Source organism: Hemitrygon akajei, chromosome 25 (assembly GCF_048418815.1).
Source record: "Hemitrygon akajei chromosome 25, sHemAka1.3, whole genome shotgun sequence".
Lineage (NCBI taxonomy): Eukaryota > Metazoa > Chordata > Chondrichthyes > Myliobatiformes > Dasyatidae > Hemitrygon > Hemitrygon akajei.
In genome coordinates, this window is record NC_133148.1 from 17,759,217 (window position 1) to 17,787,087 (window position 27,871).

General features: G+C 44.7%; 2 protein-coding genes and 1 long non-coding RNA gene across 7 annotated transcripts; 2 read left to right on the plus strand and 1 right to left on the minus strand.

The window, feature by feature from the left end:
* The first annotated feature begins 665 nt into the window (after nt 1-665).
* Nucleotides 666-5,768, plus strand: LOC140716416 (uncharacterized). Of its 5 annotated transcripts, none has more exons than XM_073029124.1 (3): nt 668-713; nt 1,239-1,361; nt 4,279-5,768. In XM_073029124.1, the coding sequence occupies exon 3, from the start codon at nt 4,705-4,707 to the stop codon at nt 5,629-5,631; it is 927 nt and encodes a 308-aa protein (XP_072885225.1). In that variant the 5' UTR covers nt 668-713; nt 1,239-1,361; nt 4,279-4,704; the 3' UTR covers nt 5,632-5,768. The 5 variants fall into 5 exon arrangements, with proteins under 5 accessions (XP_072885228.1, XP_072885225.1, XP_072885224.1 ...); XM_073029123.1 differs by having other exon boundaries at nt 674-970; XM_073029127.1 differs by lacking the exon at nt 1,239-1,361 and having other exon boundaries at nt 666-713.
* LOC140716184 (uncharacterized) lies at nt 5,438-11,736 on the minus strand. The gene is made up of 3 exons (XR_012096258.1): nt 11,391-11,736; nt 9,012-9,097; nt 5,438-5,570 (listed from the first exon to the last, which is right to left on the minus strand). It is a non-coding gene; the product is annotated as an uncharacterized lncRNA (long non-coding RNA).
* Nucleotides 11,737-18,875: 7,139 nt separating this feature from the next.
* On the plus strand, nt 18,876-27,842 carry LOC140716428 (uncharacterized). The gene is made up of 2 exons (XM_073029156.1): nt 18,876-18,973; nt 26,283-27,842. The coding sequence occupies exon 2, from the start codon at nt 26,505-26,507 to the stop codon at nt 27,165-27,167; it is 663 nt and encodes a 220-aa protein (XP_072885257.1). The 5' UTR covers nt 18,876-18,973; nt 26,283-26,504; the 3' UTR covers nt 27,168-27,842.
* The last annotated feature ends 29 nt before the right edge of the window (nt 27,843-27,871 follow it).

Below are 27,871 nucleotides of genomic sequence, written 5' to 3' on the forward strand. Positions count from 1 at the left end.
ACATGTTCAAAAGGTGATGCCTCAAAATGGCAGCATCAATCATTAAGGACCTGCCACCCCGGAACTGCCCTCCTCATGTTGAAGGAGGCCAAAGACACACATTCAACATCTTATTTATTTGTTTAGAGATACAGCACAGTACAGGCCCTTCAAGCCACACCACCAACAACCCTCCAATATAATCTTAGCCTAATCACGGTAGTATTTATAATGAACAATTAATCTACTAACCGGTACACTTTGGACTGTGGGAGGAAACCAGGGCACCCGGAGGGGCACTTTAATATGCAGGGATATAATGCTGGCACTTTATAAGGCATTGATCAGACCACACTTTGACTAATATGAGCAGTTCTGAGAAAGGATATGCTGGCATTACATAAGATCCAGAGGAGGTTCACGAGAATGATCCGGGTATAAAGGGATTAACGTATGAGAAGTGTTAGATAACTCTGGGCCTGTACGCACTGGATTTTAGAAAAAATAAGGTGGGGGGGGGGTGTCCCATTGGAAACTACCGGGATCGTTTTCAACCGGGATGAACTCTAGGATTAAAACCGTTACAGCACGTTAGCCAATCAGGGGGGCCTCCGGGTAGCCCCGCCTTCTACATTGCGATTGGCCGGAAGACCTCGTTTTAACCGCGCTTTTGATTGGTCCTTGCGCACGAACGGCTGAGCATGCGCTGGGTGAGGCGATGAAGAAGGCAGGAGGTAGGAGCGAAGGGTAATAAAGTCCTGCCAGGGTGTTAGTCACACAGGTACTGAGTATGAAATTGCAAACATTCCCCTCAAACTCCAGAATGAGTATGATCCCGACTGCTCGCTTCGCTCCGAACCAATCTCCAGAAGCGGCCTCTGAGACCCACCACGCATGCACACTGCAGGTTGCAAATTCGGGGAATGACCCTAAGTTAAACTAAGACACCTCGGGATCATCTGTAAATAACAAGCGAATGATTCCAAACAAGGTAAAGCCCTACCTGTGTAAGAGGGGCAAATGCATTTATGAGTCACTTCAAGTTTTCTTGTATTTCTTCATTGCATTATTTCTTAAAATTACAAATGAAACCGGGTGCTTTGTGGAAGATCATTGTCATGTGGATGTGAAATTTGGCAGTTACAGTTATGATTAGGGTTGTGTTAGAGAAATTAAAATTCAAAGTAAACTTATTGTAAAAGTACATAATATGTCAGCATATACGATCTTGAGATTCGTTTTCTTGTGGGCATCCACAGCAGAACAAAGACATACAATGAAGAATTACACACAAAGACAAACAAACAGCTAATGAGCAAAAGACAAATCGTGTAAATGGGAGAAAAATAATACTGAGAAGATGAGTTGTGGTCATTGCTGAGGTGAGTGGAGTTGTCCATGCTTGTTCAGGAGTTGGATTGTTGAAGGGTAATAACTGTTCCTAAACCGGGTAGTTAGTCAAAGGATACACTAATAATTTAGCTTTGGTCCTCACTGGACACTCGGCTCTCACCTGTAGCTCCCAAATAGGTGTTTGCCTGTGACAGTGGCCACACTCCGGTACACTGCTTTGACAGGTGGGTTAAAGCAGGTGAGAGCAGCCAGCTGCCTCATGGCCAGGAAGGCGACTATAATATAATCTGCCAGTCCACTTGTCTCCCGATCTCGCCAGCTTGGTTCAGATGTGGACCAAAGAGCTGAGTGCTAGGAGCAGTAAACGTGGCATCAAGGTGCCTTGATAAGACTGAAATCAGTCGGCAATAAAAGGGAAAACAACCGGGTGGTTGGAGTCATATTCTGTACAAGTGAAGATGATTGTGATTGAAGTCAAATCAAATTCATTATCAAAGCACCTATATGTTACCGTATAGATGAGATTCATTTATCAGCTGTCCCTGCCCTGTAGGATGGGGTGGTATGCTTGGCTGATTCATTCTGCGGGTATTTTCTTAATGACCTTCCGTAATAAGATGAGTTTGAGGATGATTGGACAATGCTAAATTTAATTTCTGACTCTCAAGCAACAAGTCTTAGACAAAGTTTTGGCACGTGCTGATAAGTAGCAAGTAACATTCACACCACAGTAAATAGCAATGTGCCTGTGACATTGTTCCTCACCGTCAGTGACCGTTGAGATCACCACCGACCAGAAACCGTATAAATACCATGGCTTCAGACAAGGTCACCCACCTTGTACCTTCCCGAGAACCCTGAGGTCCGTCTGCGTTTACAGGGAACAAGTCATTTGCCAGGACAAGTTTAGCTCAAATGATTATCGAGCTGATCTATACCATCCAGAACAGCAACCAGCTTGAATGATATCCTGTTCACTACATTTCATTCTGTCTACCACAAGTGGTTAGTGGGTGCAGTGCCGTCTACAAAATACCCTGAAGTGAGTTACTGAAACAGAGCCATCCGAATACGTGACTTCTCCCAACAAGGAGGGTAGGTGGTACATGGGCACATCAAGTGGTAAACTACACTGACTGAGAAATATCTTGAAATCCCTTCGTCCCCAGGTGCGAATCCTAGACCTTCCTATCTAAAGCACTGAGGGACTGCTACAGTGGTTCATGAAGGTAGTTTGTCACCAGTAAGACCATAAGACATTGGAGCAGGATTAGGCCACTCAGCCCATTGAGTGTCCTCCACTATTCCATCACAGCTGATTTATTATCCCTTTAAATTCCATTCCCCTGCCTTCTTTGATGCCCTGACTAATTAAGAACCTATCAACCCAAAGATCTGGCCTGCACAGCCGTTGTGGAAATGAATTCCACAGATTCACTCCCTTCTGGTTAAAGAAATCATTCCCCATCTCTACTCTAAATACGTCTCTCAATTCTGAGGCTATGCCCTCTGGTCCTAGACTCCGCCACTATAAGAAACATCCACTCCATCCAGACCTTTCACTATTCGATAGGTTTCAATGAGATCCTCCTTCATTATTCTGATAAAGTTAATCAAGGGTAATTGAGAATGGGCAATGAGTAATGAAATTAAATAACAGAACAGTGGATAGGAAAACAGGAAGCATAGGTTTAAGCTTAGTTGACATGCACACCTTCAGCTTCTACATCCTAAATTTAGGTCATTCTGTGAAAATCTGAAAAATGTCCCTAGCCAAGGGAGTATGAATAAAGGACTGAGGGATTGTAATCAGGGACAAACTCTTGGTTTTGTACATTTTCTGTTTTAAAATCATATTACTGCTGAAACACCCACGTGGAATTGTGATTGTGTTGTTTCCACTGGTGACTCTGTTTCAGCTTCCTACATCTTGCACTGTGACGTGCTTTGCCTGAACTATCTCTAAACTCGCTTGCTCTACTCTTTTATGTTTAAAGTTTACCTGTTTCAACCATTGGCCACTTGTATACATGTTTCCTTTTGGTATTGTTTTAAAGTATGGTTGCAAGATTAAAGACAGTGTTGTGAATGACAGTTATCTTAAAATTCTCATCTCTGTCTTACAGTCATTCATGGCTTCGTCACCCTTCAACTGTAAACTCTGATCGACTTTTTAATAATCATTTTTAACCTGGGTCACATAAAATTTCCTTCACCCTTTCAGACCCTGTCCCTCCTGAAACCTCTCTCCTCGTTTACTTTTTCTACTGTAGGATTCTGCTGTTATCCATTGATCGTCTGCCTCTGTCAACCTTTGATTATAATCTGTGAATCCTTTCAGGATGTTTCTTTATACTAAATCTAGATTACGAAGTACAAACACGAGAAAATTTGCAGATGCTGGAAATCCTGATGGAGCATTGTTGGCCTGAAGTGTCGACTGTTTACTCTTTTCCATAGATACTGCCTGACCTGCTGAATTCCTCCAGCATTTTGTGTGTGTTGCTATCATTCTAAGTAGTTGTATTACAGTTTTAGAAGCTATTTCTCTGTTTAGGAAAGGCTTAAATTGTTTGCATTTTATTTTTATAGTGGTAGTTTTTTTTTGTATTAAATATGCTTGTTGTTGGGGAAGCCAATAAAGAGGAAAGTCTTCTCACTGCTCCTCAACAGTGACCTAAATCCTCAAAACATCTTAGACCTGTCAGTGTGTTGGATGGGATCAGTGGGTGCTGAACTCTCTCCAGCCAGAGCTGGTACGTTAATGAGCAAAAGAGACCGAGAACAAAGCAGTGAGTTTGGAGATATAGTAAGAAAAGTCATTTGAAGCTCAGGGTGGAGGGAGAATATACGGGACAGAGATTTTGTAGCTTTAGGGCACAAGACTGAAGGAATGTTTAAAAGATATTATTTTTCTAAAGTACTATCTTGTAAACTCTTTTACAGGGGGTTATAAAGGAGTAAACTCAAAGCAAACTGCACGCCAAGCTCTGATGGAGGGTCTCGGCCCGAAACGTTGACTGCTCATTTCAATGGATGCTACCCACAGCTGAGTTCCTCCAGCTTGTTTCTACGTGTTGATTTGACCACAGCATCTGCAGTGTACTTTGTGTTTACGCCAAGCTTTGATGGTCATTCAATATATCAGAATCTGAATATCAATGAATTTAAAAGAAAAACAGAGGATTTGCCTGTCTCATGGAGATTTCAAACTTGCCTGGCTGGTAAAGAACCAAGAGAATTACATATCCAGGTGAGAGGTCTTTGACCAATAATCCAGTCTGAAAAAGAATATTTACAAGTGGGATTCTGTCTGTTCTGTGTGAGGACAGTTTTCTTAGATGGTCATAGAGCCAGAAGGACCCTCAGACCATGGAGAATCCATGTAAGTGTGGGCACTGTGGGAAAGGATTCAGCTACCCTTCCCAACTGGAAACCCATCAGCGCACACACACCAAGGAGAGGCCGTTTATCTGTTTCATGTGTGAGAAGGGATTCACACGTTCGTCCCACCTGCTGGCACACCAGCGTACTCACACTGGGGAGAGGCCGTACACCTGCACAGTGTGTGGGAAGGGATTCACCGAGTCATCCAAGCTGAAGGCACATTACCAAGTTCACACTGATAAAAGAACTTTTAATTGCTCGAACTGTGCCAAGAGCTTTAAAAGCTCCCAGTATCTGCGGAGACATCAGCAAATCCACACAACCGAGAGGCCTTTCGCCTGCACTGTGTGTGGGAAAGGATTCACTCATTCATCCAAGCTGCTGGTGCACGAGCGGGTTCACACTGGAGAGTGGCCGTTTACCTGCTCCGTGTGCGGGAAGGGATTCAACCAGTCGTCTGACCTGCTGACACACCAGCGAGTTCACACCGGGGAGAGGCCTTTCACTTGCACTGTGTGCGGGAAGGGATTCACTCGCTCATTTAACTTGCTGGTCCACGAGCGGGTTCACACTGGAAAAAGACCCTTCTCTTGTTCTGTCTGTGGGAAGGGATTCACTCAGTCGTCACACCTGATGATACACCAGCGAGTCCATACCGGGGAGCGGCCATTTTCTTGCTCGGTGTGCGGGAAGGGATTTGCTTGTTCATCCAGCCTGCTAGTGCACCACCGGGTTCACACCGGAGAGAGGCCGTACTCCTGCTCTGTGTGCGGGAAGGGATTCACTTCTTCATCCAGCCTGCTGGTGCACCGCAGGGTTCACAGTGGGGAGAGGCCGTTCTCCTGCTCCATCTGTGGAAAGGGGTTCACTCAGTTATCCAATTTACAGTCACACCAACGGGTTCACAAGTGATTTCCGGCTGTGGCTGTCAGTCACAGTTGACCCAAGACATTCTTGACAATTGAGACTTGAATCAGTCGACGTTACAAAACTCCAGACTGGATGGACGCTTTACTGCGCAGGTGTTAAATAAATTTGCTTTCTTATAATGATGCGTGTTTGGTTCTTTATCCCAAGATGAAGCTGGTTTGAGTTGTCAATGCAGGGCAAATAATGGCTACTTTATAGAAAAACAACTTTCACTGTGCAAAGACCCGACTCCAGTCTGAAGGTCTTGTGCTATTGCCCTGAACCAACACCAGGAAATCATTCAATAGACTTCCTCGTCTGGCTCACATAGCTGAGAACAGTGCTCTGCCATTCAGGTGTTCAAGGGCAAGGAAGATATAATTAGACAATCCATCTTTATATTGAGCCTCTCAATCCCCCTTTCCTTTTACCGCATGAATTCTGAGGTTCGGTGCCTAGCGACTCAAGTTTGTACTGTGCTTTGAGGTTGTGTTTTCTAACTTCCTATTGGCCTGATTTCCTCACAAACAGAAGTTTCAAACAACCTTAAAGTCCTAACAACCTCAGCTAAATTGCTCTCCAACTTCCAGAGAATACAAATTAGCTTGTGCGTTTTCTCCCCTTCACAATTTAACTTGGAGGTTTGGAGGATCCAGCATTGTCGAATCATGCTGTCCCCTCCCTTAACTGCAGTACACAGAGTTGTATGTGGTAGCTAGATGTGGGGTAACTTGGGCATTGTTCAGTTAGAAAAAAATAGGCACAGCACAGAAGGATGCTGACACATTATGGCTTAAGAAATAGCAGAAATGAACCATTCAGCCCTTTAAGCCTGCTCTATCATTCTTCAAAATCATAGCTGATTTTCTGTCTCAGCAGCATTTTCCAGCAGTAGCACCATCACCAGCCTCCTTGCTTACATTATTGCCCAGAAATGTATCAGGCCATTTTTTGAATTAACACAATTGAGGCTCTTTAGCTCTCTGGGGAGGGGATTTCAGTGGTTTACTACCATCCTAACTGAATGTCTTCCCCATGTTTATCTGTGATATGTCTTTTAAGAATGTTATATTTTTCATTGAACTCGCTAATTCTGCAACACTAGAGAATACAGTGCCAATCTATTAACATAGCAAGTCTGACCTCTCTAGAACCGGTCTTCTCAATTTCCATGACATTCCCTCTAAGAAATTCTCAGGTGAGGAGGTCAAAACTACACGGTTCTCCGTGCGATGCAGTTTCACCAAGTCCCTGGACCAGAGATGGTAAGGATAAAGGATGAGTCCTGGTACTGATTTATGTGTATTCATGATTCTGCAATTAATAAATCTATAACACCTATAAGAGCAGAAATAAGTCATTCGAGCCTTCAAATCTGCTCTGCCATTTGATCATGGTTGATTTCAGAGTTAGAATTTGGTTTAATATTTCCCACTCGACCCCATTCTCCCTGTAATCTCTAACACCCTTACTATTCAAGAATCTAGCAACCTCTGCTACAAATAGACGTAATCCCTTGGCCTCCACAGCTGTCTGTAGCAATGAATTCTACAGGTTCACCACTCCTGCTTAAGAAACTTCTCCTCATCTCTATTCTAAAAGGAACGTCCTGTTCTGAAGCTGTGCTCTTTGGCCCTTGACTCTCCCACTAATGCAACATCCACTGTATCTAAGCCTTTTATATCTGTATATCTATGCCTCTCATAATCTTACAAACTTCAGTCAAATCTCCCAAATCCTACCTCTCCAGAGAATTCAACTCAAGTTTGTCCATCCTCTGCTTATAGTGCATGCCCTCTAATCCAGGCAGCAATTTGGTAAACCTCTCCAAAGCCTTGATGTGTTTCCTGCAATGGGAAATGAATGCAATATTCCAGACATGGTCTAACCAGAGTTTTATAAAGTTCCAGCATAACTTCACAAGTCTTGAACTCAGTGCCTCGACTAATCAAGGCAAGCATACCATACGCATTCTTTACCATCCTGTTAACCTGTGCAGTCACTTTCAGGCTGCTATGGAACTGGACATCAGGATCCCTCTGTATATCAACACTGTTGAAGATCTTGCCATTAACAGTGTTCTGTCCCTTTAGATTTCCCAAATTGTAACCCCTCACATTTGGACAGATTAAACTGCATTCGCCATTTCTCTGTACGTAATCTGCAACTGATCTGTATACTGTTATATCCTGGCAATCTTCTACAACATTCTCCTCCACCAATCTTTGATTCAGTGAACTTACTAACCCACTCCTCTACATTTTTGTCCAGGCCATTATATATATCACACACAGTAGAAGTCCCGGTATGGATAGCTGCAGAGCATCACTAATCATGGACCTCCAGACAGAGCAAGTTTTCTATGGGCAAACCAATTCTGAAGCAAATGGCCAATTCACTGCATCATCATCTTCTGAATGAGTTTACTATGACCCGACGCAGACTGGGAGACTGTTTCGCTGAACACCTATGCTCTGTCTGCCAGAAAAAGAAGGATCTCCCAGTGGCCACACATTTTAATTCCACATCCCATTCCCATTCTGATATGTCTATCCATGGCCTCTACTGTCAAGATGAAGACACACTCAGGTTGGAGGAACAACACCTTATATACCGTTTGGGTAGCCTCCAACCTGATGGCATGAACATTGACTTCTCTAACTTCTGTTAATGCCCCTCCTCCCCTTCTTACCCCATCCCTGATTTATTTATTCCCTTCCTGACGAAGGGTCTTGGCCCGAAACGTGGACAGTGCTTCTCCCTATAGATGCTGCCTGGCCTGCTGTATTTCACCAGCATTTTGTGTGTGTTGCTTATTTATTCCCTCCCTTTTTTTCTCTCTCTCTGCCCATCACTCTGCCTGTTCTCCATCTCCCTCTGGTGCTCCCTTCCTCTGTTCTTTCTCTCTAGTCTCATGATCCTTTCCCTTTTCCAGCTCTGTATCCCTTTTGCCAATCACCTTTCCAGGTCTTGGCTTCACCCCACCCCCTCCGATCTTCTATCATTTCAGATTTCCCCCTCCCCCTCCTACTTTCAAATCTCTTCTATATTTTATTTCAATTAGTCCTGACGAAGGGTCTTGGCCCGAAACGTCGACAGTGCTTCTCCCTATACATGCTGCCCGGCCTGCTGCGTTCCACCAGCATTTTGTGTGTGTTGCTTACTGAGGGACCTTGTCTAATGCATTACTAAACTCCATGTGGACATCATCCACAGCTCTACCTTCATCAATCACCTCCTTGAAAAACTCAATGAAGATTTGACTTGCCCTGCATGAAACCATACTGGCTGTCCCTAATCTGGCTGGGGTTTTCTAAAAGCTCATAAATCCTACACCTAAGATTCCTCTCCCATAGTTTCCTTAAGATTGATGTGAGACTCACCAGTCTATAGTTTGCAGGATTATTCCCATTTCCTTTCTTGAATAATGTAGAAGTATTAGAAAATCACCTGTCCTCCAGAACCTCACCTGTGGTTAAGAAGGACATGAAGATTTTGGTTAGGGCCCCAGAAACATCATTTCACCTGTCATTAGCAACCTTAATGTTATTTAAGTGAAACAGCACTGCCTTCTTTATCTCAAAATGCCCACGCATATTAGCACACACCACACTGATTTCTCTAACCTCTACTGCCTTTCTACTGAATACTGATGCAGAATACTCCTTAGAACCTCTCCCACATCTGCAGCCTTCAAGCACATGTTCTCTCATATTGTTGAGTGATCTATTGTACCTTGCTGGTTTACCTCATGTGCTCGATGTATATAGAATGCTTTAGGAATCTCTACCTACCAAGGATATTTCACAGCCCCTCCTAGCTCTCTCCATTCCTTTCATGGGTTCTTGTTCTATCATTTTCACAATCCTAAAGTCTTCCTGAACCTTATATTTGGTTCCTTTTTCTTCTTGACTGAAATCAACCTCTCTCCTTATCCTGCCATCTTTGTCTTTCCTTCTTACTGGAACATAACTGTCCTATACTCAGTGCAGTTGGCCCACCCTCCATGTAAGATGTAAACAGCTCTTCCCAATTAACCCTCCCTCGTCCTTGCTGAATATGCTTGTAATTATCTTGTTTCAATTTAATACTCTCCTGCAAGGTCCATGCTTCCCTTATCTATAGCTATCTTAATACTTAATGTCACTGTTCTCCCACTGAATGGTCAGGCTCATTTCCGAACTCCAGGTGAACTTCCTGTATGGCCCACTGCACTTGTTGGACTGTCTACATATTGGTTTAAAAAAAAACCTTCCTGTACGCACAATCTAAACCTCGTGCACTCAGATTAGTAAAGTTGAAGTCACCCACAACAACCCTGTTGTTTTTACAGCTTTCCCCAATCTGCCTGTGTATCTGTTCTTCAATGTCCCAGTGGCTGTTATAATCCCATCAGAGTATTTGCATTCAGAGGATTAGCCCTCCATTATGTCCCCTCTTGAGTTACGTATGATACTGCCCTTCTCTGATTAATATTGTAAGTTCCCCCCCCCATCTTTTTTCTAAAATATCAAAACCCTGGAACTTAACATTCTAAGTTAATGTATAATCCATCCAGATTTCTTTCTAATCATCCAGGTCTCTCTAAAGGCCACAACATTATAGTTCTGTGTATTGATCTATGCTCTAGATCTACCCTTACTCGTAATACTTGTATTAAACACAGCTCAATGTGTCTATCCCATCGTGTTCAATACTTTGCTCTTAACTATTCACGCTTACAGACTTAACATCTACGAAAGCTTCTTTGCCATAACCATTCACCACTTTTATTGTGACTGCAGTCTTGTTCCCCAAACAGTGGAGTCTGAAACTAGAAAACCTAGATTTTGTGAAAGATCTAAAAGGCGACATGTGGAAACTTTTTCACACAGAGGATGGTGGACAAGTGGAAGGAGCTTCCAGAGGAAACTGTTGAAATGGGCACAATTACATTTAGAGGGGTACAGGGTAGAGGTTTATGGTCCAAAGGCAGCCACCTGAGATAGACATAGATAGAAAAGTGAGCTTCGGAGCAATATCACTCTATTCCTTGTCTTTAGGTAGCTTCTGATGCGCATTACTCGATTCTTAAAATCATGGTGTCTTGTTTTCTTCCATGATCATCCTGCGGGACAATGCAGATATTGCAAATCTGAAATTGTCAGCAAGTCTAACAAAGGTTGTTCAACTCGAAACATTAATTCTGTCTTTCTTTCCACAGATATTGCCTGGCCTGTTTACTACATTTCCACCTACTGAGATTATGATTGTACCACAGGGCAATATACTGCAGCACTGTGATGAATGGCATCAAAAGCACAGATGACTATCCAGAAAGGAAAATTAATAAGTACATTCGAGAGGAGACCGGGTAGTGTTCTTTTTTTGGTACTTAGGGGCCTGTTGTGGATGGTGGCATTTTCCCCTCCCCCTCCTACTTTCAAATCTCTTACTATCTTTCCTTTCAGTTAGTCCTGACGAAGGGTCTCGGCCCGAAACATCGACAGTGCTTCTCCCTGTAGATGCTGCCTGGCCTGCTGTGTTCTACCAGCATTTTGTGTGTGTTGCCTGGATGGTGGCGACTAGTTAGTACAGACGTTTGTGTATATGGTGGATCTTTGAATTCAGTAATATTCTGTTATTAGGAACCTGGTACGGCATGTAACTACACAACACTGGCTGCGATTCCTTCAGAACTGTTCAAAATCATCCCTGCCGGCTGCGGTGAACAATACATTTTACGAATACGTTTCACAATACTTAATCCTCTGCCACATTACAAAATTGGATGTTTTCCGCGAGCTTCAGACAGTGAGACGGGGGTTCCACAAACGCCAGCCCCTCCGATTGATGGGAGGACCCGCAGCGGCTCCAGCCTTCATCCAGCGCAGACTGGACTCCAGTCGCCCGAGCCGAGCAGCGGCTCCTGGGCTTGCGACGACGGAGCACGTAGCAGGTAAGAGCGCAAGAGGAAAGGCGATGAATAAACTGGGGTGGGGAAGGACGCCGATTGTGGGTTCCACGGCAGAACTTTAGAATGCTAATCTGAATCCCAACTCCTGAAAGGAAACGATGAATGTTGTCCCCTCTACACGCCGCCGCTTTATCTTGACTCGTTCGGACCAACGTCCAGGATCTGCTGTTGGGGTCCACAGCGCGTGTGCGCAGCCTGTGCTGCCTTTCAGGGGGCATCGTTAAATGAAGAGGAAAGGCCAGGGAACGTGTCTAAATCACATAGAAAACGGAGCGGGAGAGTGTGAGTGTGAAATTGTAACTGGTCACGGAGCATCTGCAAAGGTGATGGGGTAGAACTTGCAGGGTATGACAAATGCAGGGACGCTAGCACCATTCCCCACTTTGGCTCCCCTCTTCTTCTCACTAGCCTATAACATTCACCTATTGCCCATCCTCCTTCCCTTTCTCCCTCGGTCCACTCTGCTCTTCTATCAGATTACCTCCCTGCTTTTTACTTCATTTCCCTTCCCCAACCGCACTGCTTCAACTATCACCTCTATCTGGCACTCCCTCACCTTATTTGGCTTCTCACTCAAAATGCTGGAACCTAGCAGGTCAGGCAGCATCTATGGAAATGAATAAACTGCTGACATTTCAGGCCAAGAACCTCCTAGAGGTCTCAGCACGAAACGTCCATTTCCAGGGATGCTGCCTGACCTAAGTTTTGTGGGTGTTGCTCTGGATTTCCAGTACCTGCAGAACCTGTTGCCTTTACAACTTTTCAATTGCAGCCTAATCGGTGTTAGGAACCGTGGTGTACAAAGGCTGTTGAAAATCTAGTGAAGAAGAAAAGAAAAGCTTACAAAAGGTTCAAAAAACTAGGTAATGATAGAGATCTAGAAATTATAAGGTTAGCAGGAAGGAGTTTAAGAATGGAATTAGGAGAACCAGAAGATGCCATGTGAAGGCCTTGCCAAGCAGGATTAAGGAAAACCCCAAGACATTCTAAAGTATGTGAAGAGCAAGTGGATAAGACATGAGAGAATAGGACCAATCCAGTGTGACAGTGAAAAAAATGTGTGTATGGAACTGCAGAAGCTAGCAGAGGTACTCAAAGAATACTTTGCTTCAGTATTCACTATGGAAAAGGACCTTAGCAATTGTAGGGATGACTTACAGCGGACTGAAAAGCTTGAGCATATGGACATTAAGAAAGAGGATGTGTTGGAGCTTTTGGAAAGCATCAAGTTGGATAGGTCACCGGGACCAGACGAGATATACTCCAGGTTACTGTGGGAGGCGAGGGAGGAGATTGCTGAGCCTCTGACAATGATCTTTGCATCATCAATGGGGACAGGAGAGGCTCTGGAGGACTGGAGGGTTGCAGATGTTCCCTTATTCAAGAAAGGGAGTAGAAATAGCCCAGGAAATTATAGACCAGCGAGTAGTGGTTCATAAATTGATGGAGAAGAACCTGAGAGGCAGGAATTATGAACATTTGGAGAGGCATAATATGGTTAGGAATAGTCAACATGGCTTTGTCAAAGGCAGGTCGTGCCTTATGAGCCTGATTGAATTTTCTGAGGATATGATTAAACACATTGATGAAGGTAGAGCAGTAGTTGTAGTGTATATGGATTTCAGCAAGGCATTCGATAAGGTACTCTATGCAAAGCTTATTGAGAAAGTAAGGAGGCATGGGATCCAAGGGGATCTTGCTTTTGTGGATCCAGCATTGGCTTGCCCACAGAAGGCAAAGAGTAGTTGTAGATGGGTCATATTCTGCATTGAGGTCAGTGACCAGTGTGAGCCTCAGGGATCTATTCGTGATTTTTATAAATGACCTGGATGAGGAAGTGGAGGGATGGGATAGTAAATTTGCTGCTGACACAAAGGTTGGAGGTGTTGTGGATAGTGTGGAGGGCTGTCAGAGGTTACAGCGGGACATTGATAGGACACAAAACTGGGTTGAGAAGTGGCAGATGGAGTTCAACCCAGATAAGTGTGAGGTGATTCATTCTGGTAGGTCAAATATGATGGCAGAATATACTATTAATGGTAAGACTCTTGGCAGTGTGGAGGATCAGAGGGATCTTGGGGTCTGAGTCCATAGGAACTCAAAGCTGCTGCGCAGTTTGACAGTGTAGTTAAGATGGCATACAGTGAATTGGCCTTCATCAACCGTGGGATTAAGTTTAAGAGCTGAGAGGTAATGTTGCAGCTATACAGGACCCTGTTCAGACCCCGCTTGGAGTACTGTGCTCAGTTCTGGTCATCTCACTACAGGAAGGATGTGGAAACCATAGAAAGGGTGCAGAGGAAATTTACAAGGATGTTGCCTGGATTGGGGAGCATGCCTTATGAGAATAGGTTGAGTGAACGTGGCCTTTTCTCCTTGGAGCGATGGAGGATGAGAGGTGACCTAATAGAGATATATAAGATGGTGAGTGGATAATGGCTTTTTCCCAGGGCTGAGATGGCTAGCATGAGAGAGCACAGTTTTAAGGTGCTTGGAAGATTGTACAAAGGAGATGTCAGGAGTAAGTTTTTTTACACAGAGAGTGGTGACTACATGGAATGGGCTCCCAGTGATGGTGGTGGAGGCAGGTACAATGGGGTCTTTGGAGAGACTCCTGGATAGGTACATGGAGCTTAGGAAAATAGAGGGTTGTGGGTAACCCTGGATAATTTCTAAAGTAAGTACATGTTTGGCACAGCATTGTGAGCCAAAGGGTATGCTGTAGGTTTTCTGTGTTAATATGTTTCTGTGCTGGCGGAGAATTTGTTAATGGTGTCCAGGAATGTTTTCTCAAGCAACATACTATATAGATGTCATTATGAAAGAGGAGTCAATACTTGTTCTCTTCTTGGGAAATGAGGCTGGGAAGGTACAGACGAGCGACAGTCATTCTCTTACTTTTTAATATATTGATCGGAAGAAATAGGACTGGATTGTTGACTGCTCATCAATGGAAGTAGGTGAGGAAACTCACTACGCAGCTTTTAATTCCTTGAAGTTTGTACTTTATTGTCTCTGCACAAACAACAATGTAACTATGTTGATCCTGGACCAACAACTTAGAACATGAATTCTACAGTTCCCTCTGTACAAATACTCACTCAGACCACTTTTCCAATTTATAACACCGAAGTAGGAGATCTCTGTTGGCCAGACAATCGATCCTTTCTGCTCCCAGTCGTTGATGTGGAGGTTCTTCCTTGCGATAGTGATTCTCCAGGAGTATTGCTGATAGTGCAAGCAAAGTGTCCACTTTTATATTCATTCCTGACCAATTCAAATATTGCATTCCAGTGTCTTTGGCTGTCGGTCATGTGTCCAACCTTCAACACCTTTTTGTTGGCTCTGCTCCAGGTCAGCATCCACTTATTGCCCTCTTCTCAGCAACTGACAATCAGTAACTTATGGCTCTTTGTTCTCAATCAGCAATCAGCTTGAATCACGCAGTACAGACCCCAACATCCACAAACCAGCATGTTATATCCAACCAAAGTACACCTCACGAATAACTTCTTATTGGGAAATGATTCCTAGTTCAGCAGATCACCTGAGACATCAGTGTGTCTACTTTAAAACACTGACCAAGTCAAACGGCTGACTCACGAAATGGAGAACATAGTCTCTTCATAAAATGGAAGCTTCCATCTCCTCCCTCATGGCAAGAACAAAGGCAATTGGTCTGTTTGCGTCCACCAACTGCGATCCATTCGATATTTCAAATCTGCCATTGCCAATTGGTTCACAAATAAAATTAGGGCAAGGCTAATTTTGCTGGCACTAGACAGAAACTTGCAAAGGCTGATTGGGAGCAGCAGGGAAAGGGATGTCTGTCAAGTGGGAGGTGTATAGAAGTGAGGGAGGAAGTATTTAGTCAAAGTTAATTTCAAAGTACGTATCTGTCACCAGATACTACACCAAGATTCGTTTTCTGGCAGGCATTTACAGCAGAATAAAGAAATGCAATAGAATTATGAAAATCTATACATAGATAATGAATGACAAACAATTAACGTGCAAAGGAAGACAAATTGTGTGTGTATGTATATGTATATATAACTAAATGCGCATTGTAGAGTCCTTCAAGACAAGTCAAGTCACTTTTATTGTCATTTCGACCATAACTGCTGGTACAGTACGTAGTAAAAATGAGACAATGTTTTTTCAGGACCATGGTGTTACATGACACAGTACAAAAACTAGACTGAACTAGGTATAAAAAACAACACAGAAAAAAAAAACTACACTAGACTATAGACCTACCCAGGGTTGCAAAAAGTGCACAAAACAGTGCAGGCATTACAATAAATAATAAATAATACATTAGGGCAATAAGGTGTCAGTCCAGGCTCTGGGTATTGAGGAGTCTGATAGCTTCGGGAAGAAACTGTTACATAGCCTGGTCGTGAGAGCCCGAATGCTTTGGAGCCTTTTCCCAGGTGGCAGGAGGGAGAAGAGATTGCATGAGGGGTGCGTGGGGTCCTTCATAATGCTGTTTGCTTTGTGGATGCAGCGTGTAGTGTAAATGTCCATAATGGTGGGAAGCGAGACCCCGATGATCTTTTCAGCTTACCTCACTATCCGCTGCAGGGTCTTGCGATCCGAGATGGTGCAATTTCCGAACCAGGCAGTGATGCAGCTGCTCAGGATGCTCTCAATACAAACCCTGTAGAATGTGAATAAGGATGGGGGGGGGGGGGTGGGAGATGGACTTTCCTCAGCCTTCGCAGAAAGTAGAGATGCTGCTGGGCTTTCTTTGCTATGGAGCTGGTGTTGAGGGACCAGGTGAGATTCTCCGCCAGGTGAACACCAAGAAATTTGGTGCTCTCAACAATCTCTACGGGGATTGTGCCCTCCTGAAGTCAACAACCATCTCTTTTGTTTTGTTCACATTCAGAGACAGGTTGTTGGCTCTGCACCAGTCCGTTAGCCGCTGCATCTCCTCTCTGTAAGCTGACTCGTCGTTCTTGCTGATGAGACCCACACGGTCGTGTCATCGGCGAACTTGATGATGTGTTGCAGCACAGTCGTGGATCAGCAGAGTGAACAGCAGTGGACTGAGCACACAGCCCTGGGGGGCCCCCGTGCTCAGTGTGATGGTGTAGGAGATGCTGCTCCCGATCCGGACTGACTGAGGTCTCCTTAAAGGTGATCCTGTAGGTTGTGATGAGTGAAGTTATCTGCAGCAGCTCAGGAGCCTGGCAGTTGGGGCCAGAGTGTTCCTGTTAAGAATGAAGTGAAAAGCTTGGCAGGTGAGGAGAATCCTGAGAGATTCTGTAAGTATATTAAAAGCTAAAGGACAACTAGGGCGAAAAGAATGGCTCTTTAAAGATTGGTGTGTTTGCCTGTGTGTGGGGCCATGGGAGAGGAGTGGTCTTAAATCTATATTTAATATAGAAAATGTCATAGAAGTGGGGAGCTCAGGAGTGAGACCAGCATCAATGTTGTGATGAAAGAGAAAGTGTGAGTGGTCTCGAGCAGCAGAAAGGGGATATATCCCAAGACCTGGCCAGGTGTATCCTCGGAGGGAAGCAAGACAAGAAATTCTTTGGGGTGAAGGAGGACTCAAGGTGATTTGATAGAGTGGTAAAAGATGATAAGAGGCATAGATCAAGTGGATAGCCAGAGGCTTTTTCCCATTGTAGAAATGGCTAATGGGGTGGGGGAGGCATGATTTAAGGTGATTGGAGGAAAGCGGCAACACAGGTAGACATGGTGGTGAAGAAAGCATTTGGTACTCTTGTCTTCATTGGCCTGGGTACTGAATACAAGGGCTGGGAATCTTGTTACAACTGTACAAGGCATTGCAGAGAACACAGCAGGAACACGAGGTGGAGTTCTGCTCCCTGTACCATAGGAAGTATACGATTAGGCGAGAGATGGTGCATAAAAACAATTAAGGAGGATGTTGCCAGGGCTGGAGAGCTTGAGGGACTAAATAAACCTGGACTGTTTTCCCTGGAGTGAAAGAGGCTGAAGTGTGACCTTGTAGAGGTTTATAAAGTTACAAGGGGCATGCATAAGGTGAGTAGACTGTCTTTTCCCCAGGGTAGGGGAGTTTAAAAAAATATATAGATTTAAAGTGAGAGGAGAAAGATTTACAAGGAACCAGAGGGACGCGTTTTTGCACCAAGAGGTTGGTGGGTATATGAAAGGAGCTGTCAGGGGCAAGTGCAATTATGACATTGAAAAGGCATTTAGAGAAGTAAATGGATAGGAAAGGTTTAGATGGATATGGGCCAAAGAGAGGGAAATGGGTCTAAATCAGGAAGGCACTTTGGTCTGCATGGGTTGAAGGGGAGTTTCCATGCTCTGTAACTTTCCTACCCATTGAGGATACAGCAGGAAACAGGCCCTTCAGCCCTACTGGTACATGCCAGCCAAGATGCCCATACAAGCTGGTCCCATTTTCCTGTGTTTGGCCCAATCCCAAACCATTCCAATCTCATGTACCTAACCCAGCTGTAGTTTGTGTTGTTGTACTTGTCTCAGCTCATTGCATATACATACCATACTCTGTGTTTGTTTAAAAAAAAAAACTTTGATTTCAAGTCCTACGAAATATTTCCCCTCTCACCTTGACCCAATGCTCAGTCATTCTTAATTCCCCAACCCTGGGAAAAAGACTGAGTGTGTTCACCCTGTCTATGCACCCCATGATTTCATACACCTCTATTGGGTCACCTTTCCTGTACTCCAAGCTGAAATGTCTTAGCCTCTCCAACTTCTCCCTAAAGCCCAGACCCTCAAGTCCTGATAACATGCTTGTAAACCTTTTCTGCACTCTTTCCATTTAACAACATCTTTCCTATAGCGGGGCTGAGCAGAACACTCCAAGTGCGACCCCACCAGCGTCTTGTACAACTACACCATGACCGACCTTCTGTACTCAATTAACTGATTTGTTTGGTAATATTTATTTGATTGTACAACTTAACCCTGGTTAATCAGAACCAATGATCCCACAATGCTTACAAGTAGGCTAAATCTGTGTTTGCAATGTAGACAAGAAAATTCATTCCTCACTGTCGAAAATAAGACTTTGTAGTAACCTGCTTGAAAGTGCTTTACCTTGTGTCTTTTGTGGTGCTGATTTGTTTTGGTAATGTATGTCTGATTGTAGATTTTAACTGTGAGAAATTAGAGCCAATGGTATCAGAAAACCTTTAGCAGGTTAAATTGGAGTTTGCAGTATACACAGGATAAATTGATTCCATTGCTACTTTCTAAAGTAACTTGTTCTAATGTAGTTCATCTTATTGTTCTTCGTCCTTCGGAGTTGAAGACGACCACAACTTCTGTCAGGCAGAGGGTTTGTGACTGTGGGTCCTGAGGTGACTGGTGAGGCCAATCCGGGCCCTGAAAGCTCGCCCACTTGTGGGACACATGAGGGTAGGTGCTGCAGTGGAAGTGGAGGTAGCTCGAGCCTTGCGTGCGGCGCGTTTCCTCTGAGCCTCTGTGGTGCGTCTGATTTCTGCTGTATACACTCCTTTAGTGGTCCTGCTGCACCAGGTTGGGCGGTCCAGAGCAAGCGATTCCCAGCTACTGGGATTGATGTTGAGGTCTTTGAGGGACACTTTGAGGCAGTCTTTGAAACGTTTCTTCTGCCCTCCAACTGAGCGCTTGCCCTGGCTCAGCTCTCCATACAGCAGCTGTTTTGGTAGTCGACTGTCAGACATCCTGACGACGTGGCCAGCCCATCTGACTTGGGCTTTCTGTAGGAGGGTGTAGACGCTGTGGGTGCAAGCCCACTCCAGGACCTCCGCATCTGGGACTTTGTCCTGCCATCGTACGTGGAGAAGTCTGCGGAGGCAGCTCAAGTGGAAGTGGTTGAGCTGTTTAGCGTGTCTGCTGTAGACAGTCCAGGTCTCGCTGGCATAGAGGAGGGTGGTGAGAACCACTGCTCAGTAGACCTTCAGCTTGGTGGTAAGGCTGAGTCCTCTCCGCTCCCATACATTCTCACGGAGTCTCCCAAAGGTGGCACTGGCTTTGGCATCTTATATACACTATTTCATGGTGCTGATTAGTGGGGAAGTTATTTGATTGTACAAGATAACTCTGCAAAGAAGGCCAGTAAGTTAAAGTCTTCTTCAGCACCCTGTCTTATCTGTGATTCCACTTTCAGGGAACCATGTACTTGAACTCCAAGATCCCTCTGATCTGCAGTATTCCCTATGACCCTATTGTTCACTATGAGAGTCCTACCTTCAACACCTCACACTTATCTGAATTGAACTCCATTTTTCCATTCCTGAACCTACTTACCCAGCTGATTAAGATCCTCTGCAATTTTGATAACTTTCTTCACTGTTACCAATGTCACCTCACGCACAAAGCCTTGCTGACTATGCCTAATCAGCCCCTCTCTTTCCAGATACATGTATAAGTTATCCCTCAAAATCTTCTTTAGTAATTTGCCCACCACTGCTGTTAAGCTGACTGGACTATAAATTCCAGGGTTTTTTTTTGCAGTCTCACTTAAATAAAGGCAAATACCCCTGTTACTCTACAAATACCCGCACCCCTCTCCTGCAGCAGTAACAAACCTTCCCACGAGGATATTAATGTCCCTCCAGTTCAAACCATCTCTTCTGTACAGGTCCCACTTCCTCTGGAAGAAAGCCAATGATTCAAATATCTCATACCCTCTCTCCTGCACCAACACCTTAGCCATACGTTACACTATATGATCTTCCTATTTCTGGCCTCATTAGCACCTGGAACAAGAAGCAATCCCAGGATCACAACCCTGGAGGTCCTGTCTTTTAATTTAACTCCTTCAATTCACTTTACAGGACCTCGTCGCACTTCCTATCCAAGTCATTTGTGCCAACATGGACCACAACCTCTGGCTACTCACCCTTCCTGTGAATTTGATCTGAGATGCCCCTGACCCTGGCACCCAGGAGGCAACAAACCATTAGGAAATCTTGTTTTCATCCACAGAACCTCCTTTCTGTTCCCCTCTCACTACAGCCACTGCCCCCTTTCCCCCCAGTCAGTACCAGAGACCATAAGATATAGGAGCAAAATTAGGCCAATTGACCCACCAGGCCTACTCCGCTATTTCATCATGGCTGATCTGTTTCCCTCTCTTCCCCAATTTCCTGCTTTCTCCCCATATCCCTTCATGCCCTGACTAATCTATCTAACTCTGTCTTATACCCAATGACAACTCACTGTGGCAACAAATTCCACAGATTCACCCCTCTCTGGCTAAAGAAATTCCTCCTCATCTCCGTTCTAAATGGATGTCCCTGTATTCTGAAGCTGTATCCTCTGGTCTTGCACTCCCCCACCACAGGGAACATCCCCTCCGTATCTCAATGAGGGGAGATCAATGGGATCTCCCCTCATTCTTCTGAATTCCAATGAGTTCAGGCGCAGAGCCATCAAATGCTCCTCAAAGCCTTTTAATCCTAGAATCATTTTCGTGAACCTCATTTGAACCCTCTCCAATGTCAGTGCATCCTTTCTTAGATAAGGGGCCTATACTGCTCACAATACTCCAAGTGAGGCCTCACTAGTGCTTTATACATTAACTCCATGATTTTTCATTCCTGAAATGAATGCTAACATTGTATTTGCCTTCCTCACCACCAACTCAACCTGTATATTAACCTTTAGGGAACTCTGCCTCTAAGATATTTAAATTTTCTCTACATTTGAAAAATAGTCTACAGTTTTATTACTTCCACCAAAGTGCATAACCATATCTGCTACTTCTTTGCCCATTCTCCTAATCTGTCTGTGTCCTTCTGCAGCCTCTCTGTTTCCTCAACACTACCTGCTCCTCCAGCTGTCTTCGTATTGACTGCAAACTTGGCCATAAAGCCATCAATTCCATCATCCAAATCATTGAGATAAAATGTAAAGAGAATCGGTCTCAAGATAGACAATTGCAGAACACCTCTAGTCATCAGCAGCCAATCAGAAAAAGCTCCCTTTATTCCCACTCTTTGCCTCCTGCCAATCAGCCAGTGCTCTATCGATGTTAATACCTTTCCCTGTAATACCATGGTTACTTACATTGTTAAGCAGTCTCATGTGGCACCTTGTCAAAGGCCTTCTGAAAATCCAAGTACACAACATCTACTAATTCCCTGTTGCCTATCCTGTTTGTTATTTCCTCAAACAATTCCCACAGATTTGTCAGGCAAGTTTGTGTCTTAAGGAAACCATGCTGACTTCGGCCTAGTTTATCATGTGCCTCCAAGAACTCCCAAACCACATCCTTAACAATTGATTGCAACATCTCCCAACCACTGGAGTTGACTAACTGGGCTATAATTTCACTTCTTCTGCCTCTCTCCCTTTTTAATGAGTGGAGTGACATTTTTCAAATTTCCAGTCCTGTGGAACCATGCCAGGATTTCTTGAATAATAATTACTAATGCCTCCACAATCTCTTCAGCCACCTCTTTCAGAACCCTGGGCTGGACACCATCTGGTCCAGGTGACTCATCTACCTTCAGACCTTTCGGTTTCCCAAGCACCTTCTCCCTAGTAAAGGCAACTTCGCCCACGTACTGCTAGTGTCTTCCACAGTTCTTGGCAAGAGAGTGGAATGCTCCTGTTGCAGGATGTAGGAAGGCAGGCAACGTCCCTGACAACTTCACCTGCAAGAAGTGCATCCAGCTGCAGCTTCTAAAAGACCATGCTAAGAAGTTGGAGCTGGAATTGGATGAACTCCGGATCATTTGGGAGGCTGAGGGGTTGATAGACAGGACATACAGGGAGGAAGTTACCATATGACCGTAAGACCATAGATACAGAAGCAGAATTAGGCCATTCGGCCCATCGGGTCTGATCTGTCATTTCATCATGGCTGATCCAATTCTGCAATGAGAAATAAGAAAGAATAAATAACTAAATAAAAATCTACCTACAGCCTAGCCTTTCCTCACTAAAGCCTCGTTGAGCCAAAGCTCTGCTTAATCCTAACTTCTTTTTACAGGGCCTTGCCAAGACCCTGCTTATGCACAATCCAATGTTTCCTTGGGCCTGTGACGTGCAAAATGAGCCAACTACCCCCACTCACTTCTTTTAAACTCTCTGTCCCTCCAAGCAATCGGTGTATCCTCGGGACTGTCGCACACAAAATATGCCAACTCTCTCCACTGCTTTTAAACTCTTTCTCCCTCCAAGCAATCCGGTGTCTCGGGACTTCAGCACACCATACCTTCTTTTTCCTGGCCAGAAATAATTCCTGACATCTAGGAGCCCAGTCTATATTACCAAATTTAAAATCCTCTGCAATGACACACCTCTAATATTCTTGTGACTCTCCACACTTTGCTGCATATTTATCCTTCTAATTGCTATTGATTATTTAGGATGTCTGCAGTACTACTCAAACAAGGCGATCTTCCTCTTCGTATTTCTCAGCTCTCTCCATAAGGCCTGGCCAGATGGTCCTTCAGTAGTTTCAGTCTGACTACTGTTGTGATGTTCTCCTTATTCATGATAATAGCGTAAGGTACACAAACCAATGACGCATGTTTAAAAATCAGAACAAATTTTACAAGTAAGGCTATAAGTAAAACTTTGTACTTGGAGAAATTCACTGTTTGTGGGTTTGGTAGAGGCACGAGTCAATCAATGCCTTTTGAATGCAGGTGAAGAGACACTCGACTGAGGATGATTTGCAAGACAATGAGAAAGAGGCACGCATTTGATCCAATAGAAACTGCCAATAACTTTGTAGGATAATAGATTGGTATGGGCTAGATGGGCCAAAGGGCCTTTTTCTATACAGTTGTGCTATATGACTATCTAGACTTGAAGAATTACAGTTCATCATGGACTAGATGGGCCAAAGGGCCTGTTTCTGTGCTTTAGTGTTCTATGACTCTATCTACACTTGAAGGGCTGAATGACCTCATTCTGTGTTGTAAAACATTTACAATCTCCTTCTTTAATTAGGCTGTACATTTTAATTGGTGTTGGGGGTAAAATTGCTGCCAAAAATTTAGGGCTAAGAAAGGGGGTAAGTGGGAATCAATGCCAAGAAGACTGAGATAATACATCTAGCGTGGAAGAAATTAGTCAAGGTAATAGACATTAACTGAGGAATATAAATGGACACAAGAAGGTTGAAATGCATGAGCACGAGTCCCTAGAGGTAGCAAGGCAGATAGAGCTGGTTAAGAAAGCATTAGGACACTTGTTTCTACTGGCTGCAGCATGGATTCAAAGAGCAGGAACATTTACTTAGGCCAGAGTTGGCGTACTGTTCATACTCATAATTAAAATATAAAGATTATCCTATATTGTGGCCTTGAGCCTTCAAAGGCTGTGATACTTGTGATATTTATAAGAATTGTGCAAGGACGAGGGAATCATGAAGATGGGTTGTCCGGGCTGGAAATGGTTTCTTGGAAGTCAAAGGAAGCCAAGAGAAATTTAATCAAGGTGCAAACGATAGTGAGTAGCCTTTAGAGGAATGAGCTAGTTCTCTTGACTCAACAGCCAGTAACCTGGGAACATGATTCCACTGTAATGAATGGAAGGATTCTTTTTTTTTACTGTAGATCTATAATTCTGTGCCTGAAAGTGCAGTGGAAGCAAAACTAGTCATTGTGTGCGGGTCTGATGTGAACATGGTGTGCACAGACGGCATAAAGTGCCAGACAGTGGTGGTACATCGCAACATTAAAATACTTAATCCTCTTTTTAGAATAATTTTCTATCATTCCTGCAGTCCACTGTGATCTCGGCACCACCCAAATCCCGGCATGAGTGGAATCTTGATCTTTGTTGCAGCAGTACCAGCAATTGTAATTTAAACCGTAACGACCTTACCTCCTGCAATTTTATTTCCCTGATTCTCTTCAAATCTCTCTGCTCCTTTAATAGACCCACCACGCAGTCACCTTTGTCCACACTTCTGTCTATGAGTCCTAATGACTTTGGCTGGCTGGATGTCAGAATTTTATTTTGATAACAGTCAAGCAAAATAATACTGAGGCTCTTTGCATATATGCAAGTTTTCTGAAAAACTTCACCCGCCCTCTCTTGAATTTAATTCATGGATTGATCATCCCCTTCAAATCCCCCCAAACTTCGAGAATCTCTGTAGTGTCCTAATTCCAGGCTCGTACTCACTTGATGCATTATGCACCACAACCGGTGCCTTGGCCATCAGCTATCTTCTACAGTTCCCTCCTGAAACAGATATACCTCACTGTGCTGGTTTAACATGCTACCCAAAATGCCTAGGTCAAGGGTTTGGCTTCTCTTAATATCTTAGTATGCGTCTCTGTCAAAGTTTACCTCGTGAGCTCCTGGGAAACGGTTTGTGACATATTCCTGAATTAAGGACAGAAGATAACTAGATGTACTTGCTTTATAGCTCTGTGACAGAGGCTGAAGTAATAAACTACAAACTTCCGACCCTTCCCACCCCACCCTGCTCTCTAGACAATGTGCGGCTTGTAGAGCTGCTCCCTCACAGGTTTCATCCTGACCTCAAGTCCCGTCTCTACATAGTTCCATAGAACGTAGAACAATACAGCACAGTACAGGCCCTTCGGCCCACAATGTTGTGCCGACCCTTAAACCCTGCCTCCCATATAACCCTCCACCTTAAATTCCTCCATATACCTGTCTAGTAGTCTCTTAAATTTTGCTAGTGTATCTGCCTCCACCACTGACTCAGGCGGTGCATTCCACGCACCAACCACTCTCTGTGTAAAAAAACCTTCCTCTAATATCCCCCTTGAACTTCCCTCCCCTTACCTTAAAGCCATGTCCTCTTGTATTGAGCAGTGGTGCCCAGGGGAATAAGTGCTAGCTGTCCACTCTATCTATTCCTCTTAATATCATGTATACCTCTATCATGTCTACTCTCATCCTCCTTCTCTCCAGAGAGTAAAGTCCTAATTCCCTTAATCTCTGATCATAGTCCATACTCTCTAAACCAGGCAGCATCCTGGTAAATCTCCTCTGTACCTTTTCCAATGCTTCCACATTCTTCCTATAGTGAGGCGACCAGAAATGGATACAGTACTCCAAGTGTGGCCTAACTAGAGTTTTATAGAGCTGCATCATTACATCGCGACTCTTAAACTCTCTCCCTCGACTTATGAAAGCTAACACTCCATAAGCTTTCTTAATTATCCTCCACATTCATCTTGTGACTGCCTGGGTTTCGTCCCACGTCCCAGAGACGCACTGGACGGTAGGTTAATTAGCCCCTGTAAACTGCCCTTTGTGAGTGGTAAAATCTGGGGGGGAGCTGAGAAACGGGAGTAGTGAGGGTTGGTGTGAGTGGGTGGTCAGCGCAGGCTCCATGGGCAAGTCGCCCAGTTTCTGTGCTGTCAGACTATAACCAAAGAAATCTTTCACATTAGCGAACTTTGATGATTACAAGTCACAGCTGTTGATCTGAGTTGCCCTTGGAGAAGCGTCTCCACTTGCCGCCCGGCAGTCCATGATCTTCTTTCCTCTACGTCATACACTCCTCCTCAGACTGTGGCTGTGAGGGGACAACGACGAGTGTGCAACAGCGCTCAGCTAAAGCCGCTGCCTTTAGAGGAGGGAGAGAACTGAGTGCGAAGGGTTGGGTGTTGTTCGACGGCTCACTGCGGCATGAAGGAAGAGGGGATGGGATGGAGATTTACAGGTGTGGGAGGAAAAGAAGAAATGAACACTGCCTGATCTGAATTTCTGTTCTGTATGTGCAATGATGTCTTTGCAGGTGTTTTCAATAGAAGGTTTGCAGATCGGAACAATCAAACAAGATTTTAGATCCCCATGGTAAAGTCACGGAGACATGCTGGGAGAGACACACATACACTGGGAGAAAGCCTCAGTGCCCTCTGCGGAGACGGATTTAACCATCTACACAGGAGAGACCCTGTACTTGTTCTGTGTGTGGACCTGATTGGCCAGCCTGGAGAGTCAGAAGGAAACTCGGAGCATGGAGCACCCATGTGAATATGAGGACATTGGGAAAGGGTTCAACTTCCCACCTGAGCTGGAAACCAATGAATGTAGTCACATTAAAGAAAGACCATTTACCTGTTCTGTGTGTGAGAAGGGATTCACACGTTCATCCCACCTGCTGGCACACCAGCGAATTCACACTGGGGAGAGGCCGTACACCTGCACAGTGTGTGGGAAGGGATTCACCGAGTCATCCAAGCTGAAGGCACATTACCAAGTTCACACTGATAAAAGAACTTTTAATTGCTCGAACTGTGCCAAGAGCTTTAAAAGCTCCCAGTATCTGCGGAGACATCAGCAAATCCACACAACCGAGAGGCCTTTCGCCTGCACTGTGTGTGGGAAAGGATTCACTCATTCATCCAAGCTGCTGGTGCACGAGCGGGTTCACACTGGAGAGTGGCCGTTTACCTGTTCCGTGTGCGGGAAGGGATTCAACCAGTCATCTGACCTGCTGACACACCAGCGAGTTCACACCGGGGAGAGGCCTTTCACTTGCACTGTGTGCGGGAAGGGATTCACTCGCTCATTTAACTTGCTGGTCCATGAGCAGGTTCACACTGGAAGAAGACCCTTCTCTTGTTCTGTCTGTGGGAAGGGATTCACTCAGTCGTCACACATGTTGATACACCAGTGAGTCCATACCGGGGAGCGGCCATTTTCTTGCTCGGTGTGCGGGAAGGGATTCACCCAGTCATCCAGCTTGCGGACGCACCAGCGGGTTCACACCGGGGGAGGAACTGTTCACCTGCCCTGCAGGTAGGAAGGGATTCACTTCTTCATCCAGTCTCTTGGTGCATCGCCAGGTTCACACTGGAGAGCGGCCTTTCTCGTGCTCCGTCTGTGGGAGGGAGTTCATTTCTTCATCCATCCTACTAAGACATCAGCGAGAGGGGCTGTACTCCTGCACTGTGTGTGGCAAAGGGTTCACCTGCTTGTCCAGTCTGTTAGTGCATCGACAGATTCACACCGGGGAGAGGCTGTTCTCCTGCTCCGCCTGCGGGAAGGGATTCGCTCGAATATCCAACTTGCATTCACACCAGCGCATTCACATTCCACCCTGGCTGGAACCTTTGATCTGGCTCTCAAGTCACTCCGATGAACAGCATGTCAGGACTGCTGTGGGCCTCCACCAGGGAGTCCTTCTGACTTCCTCCTGCCCAGGCATAGTTCATATCTATTGGGTCCTAACACAGGCTCCACATTCCCGTTGGAGTGGGTAAGACATGTGGCAACAGCAGGGCCCACGCCAAACCTTCATCTTCATTACGTCATAGGGTTTTGAACTGCAAATTGGACATTATACTGCCGTTCCACGAGTATTAAATAAATTGTTTAAAT

Excerpts from the sequence above, each read along its gene's own strand:
- LOC140716416 (XM_073029127.1), top strand. The coding sequence starts at position 4,705 with ATGGAGAATCCATGTAAGTGTGGGCACTGTGGGAAAGGATTCAGCTAC.
- LOC140716428 (XM_073029156.1), top strand. The coding sequence starts at position 26,505 with ATGGAGCACCCATGTGAATATGAGGACATTGGGAAAGGGTTCAACTTC.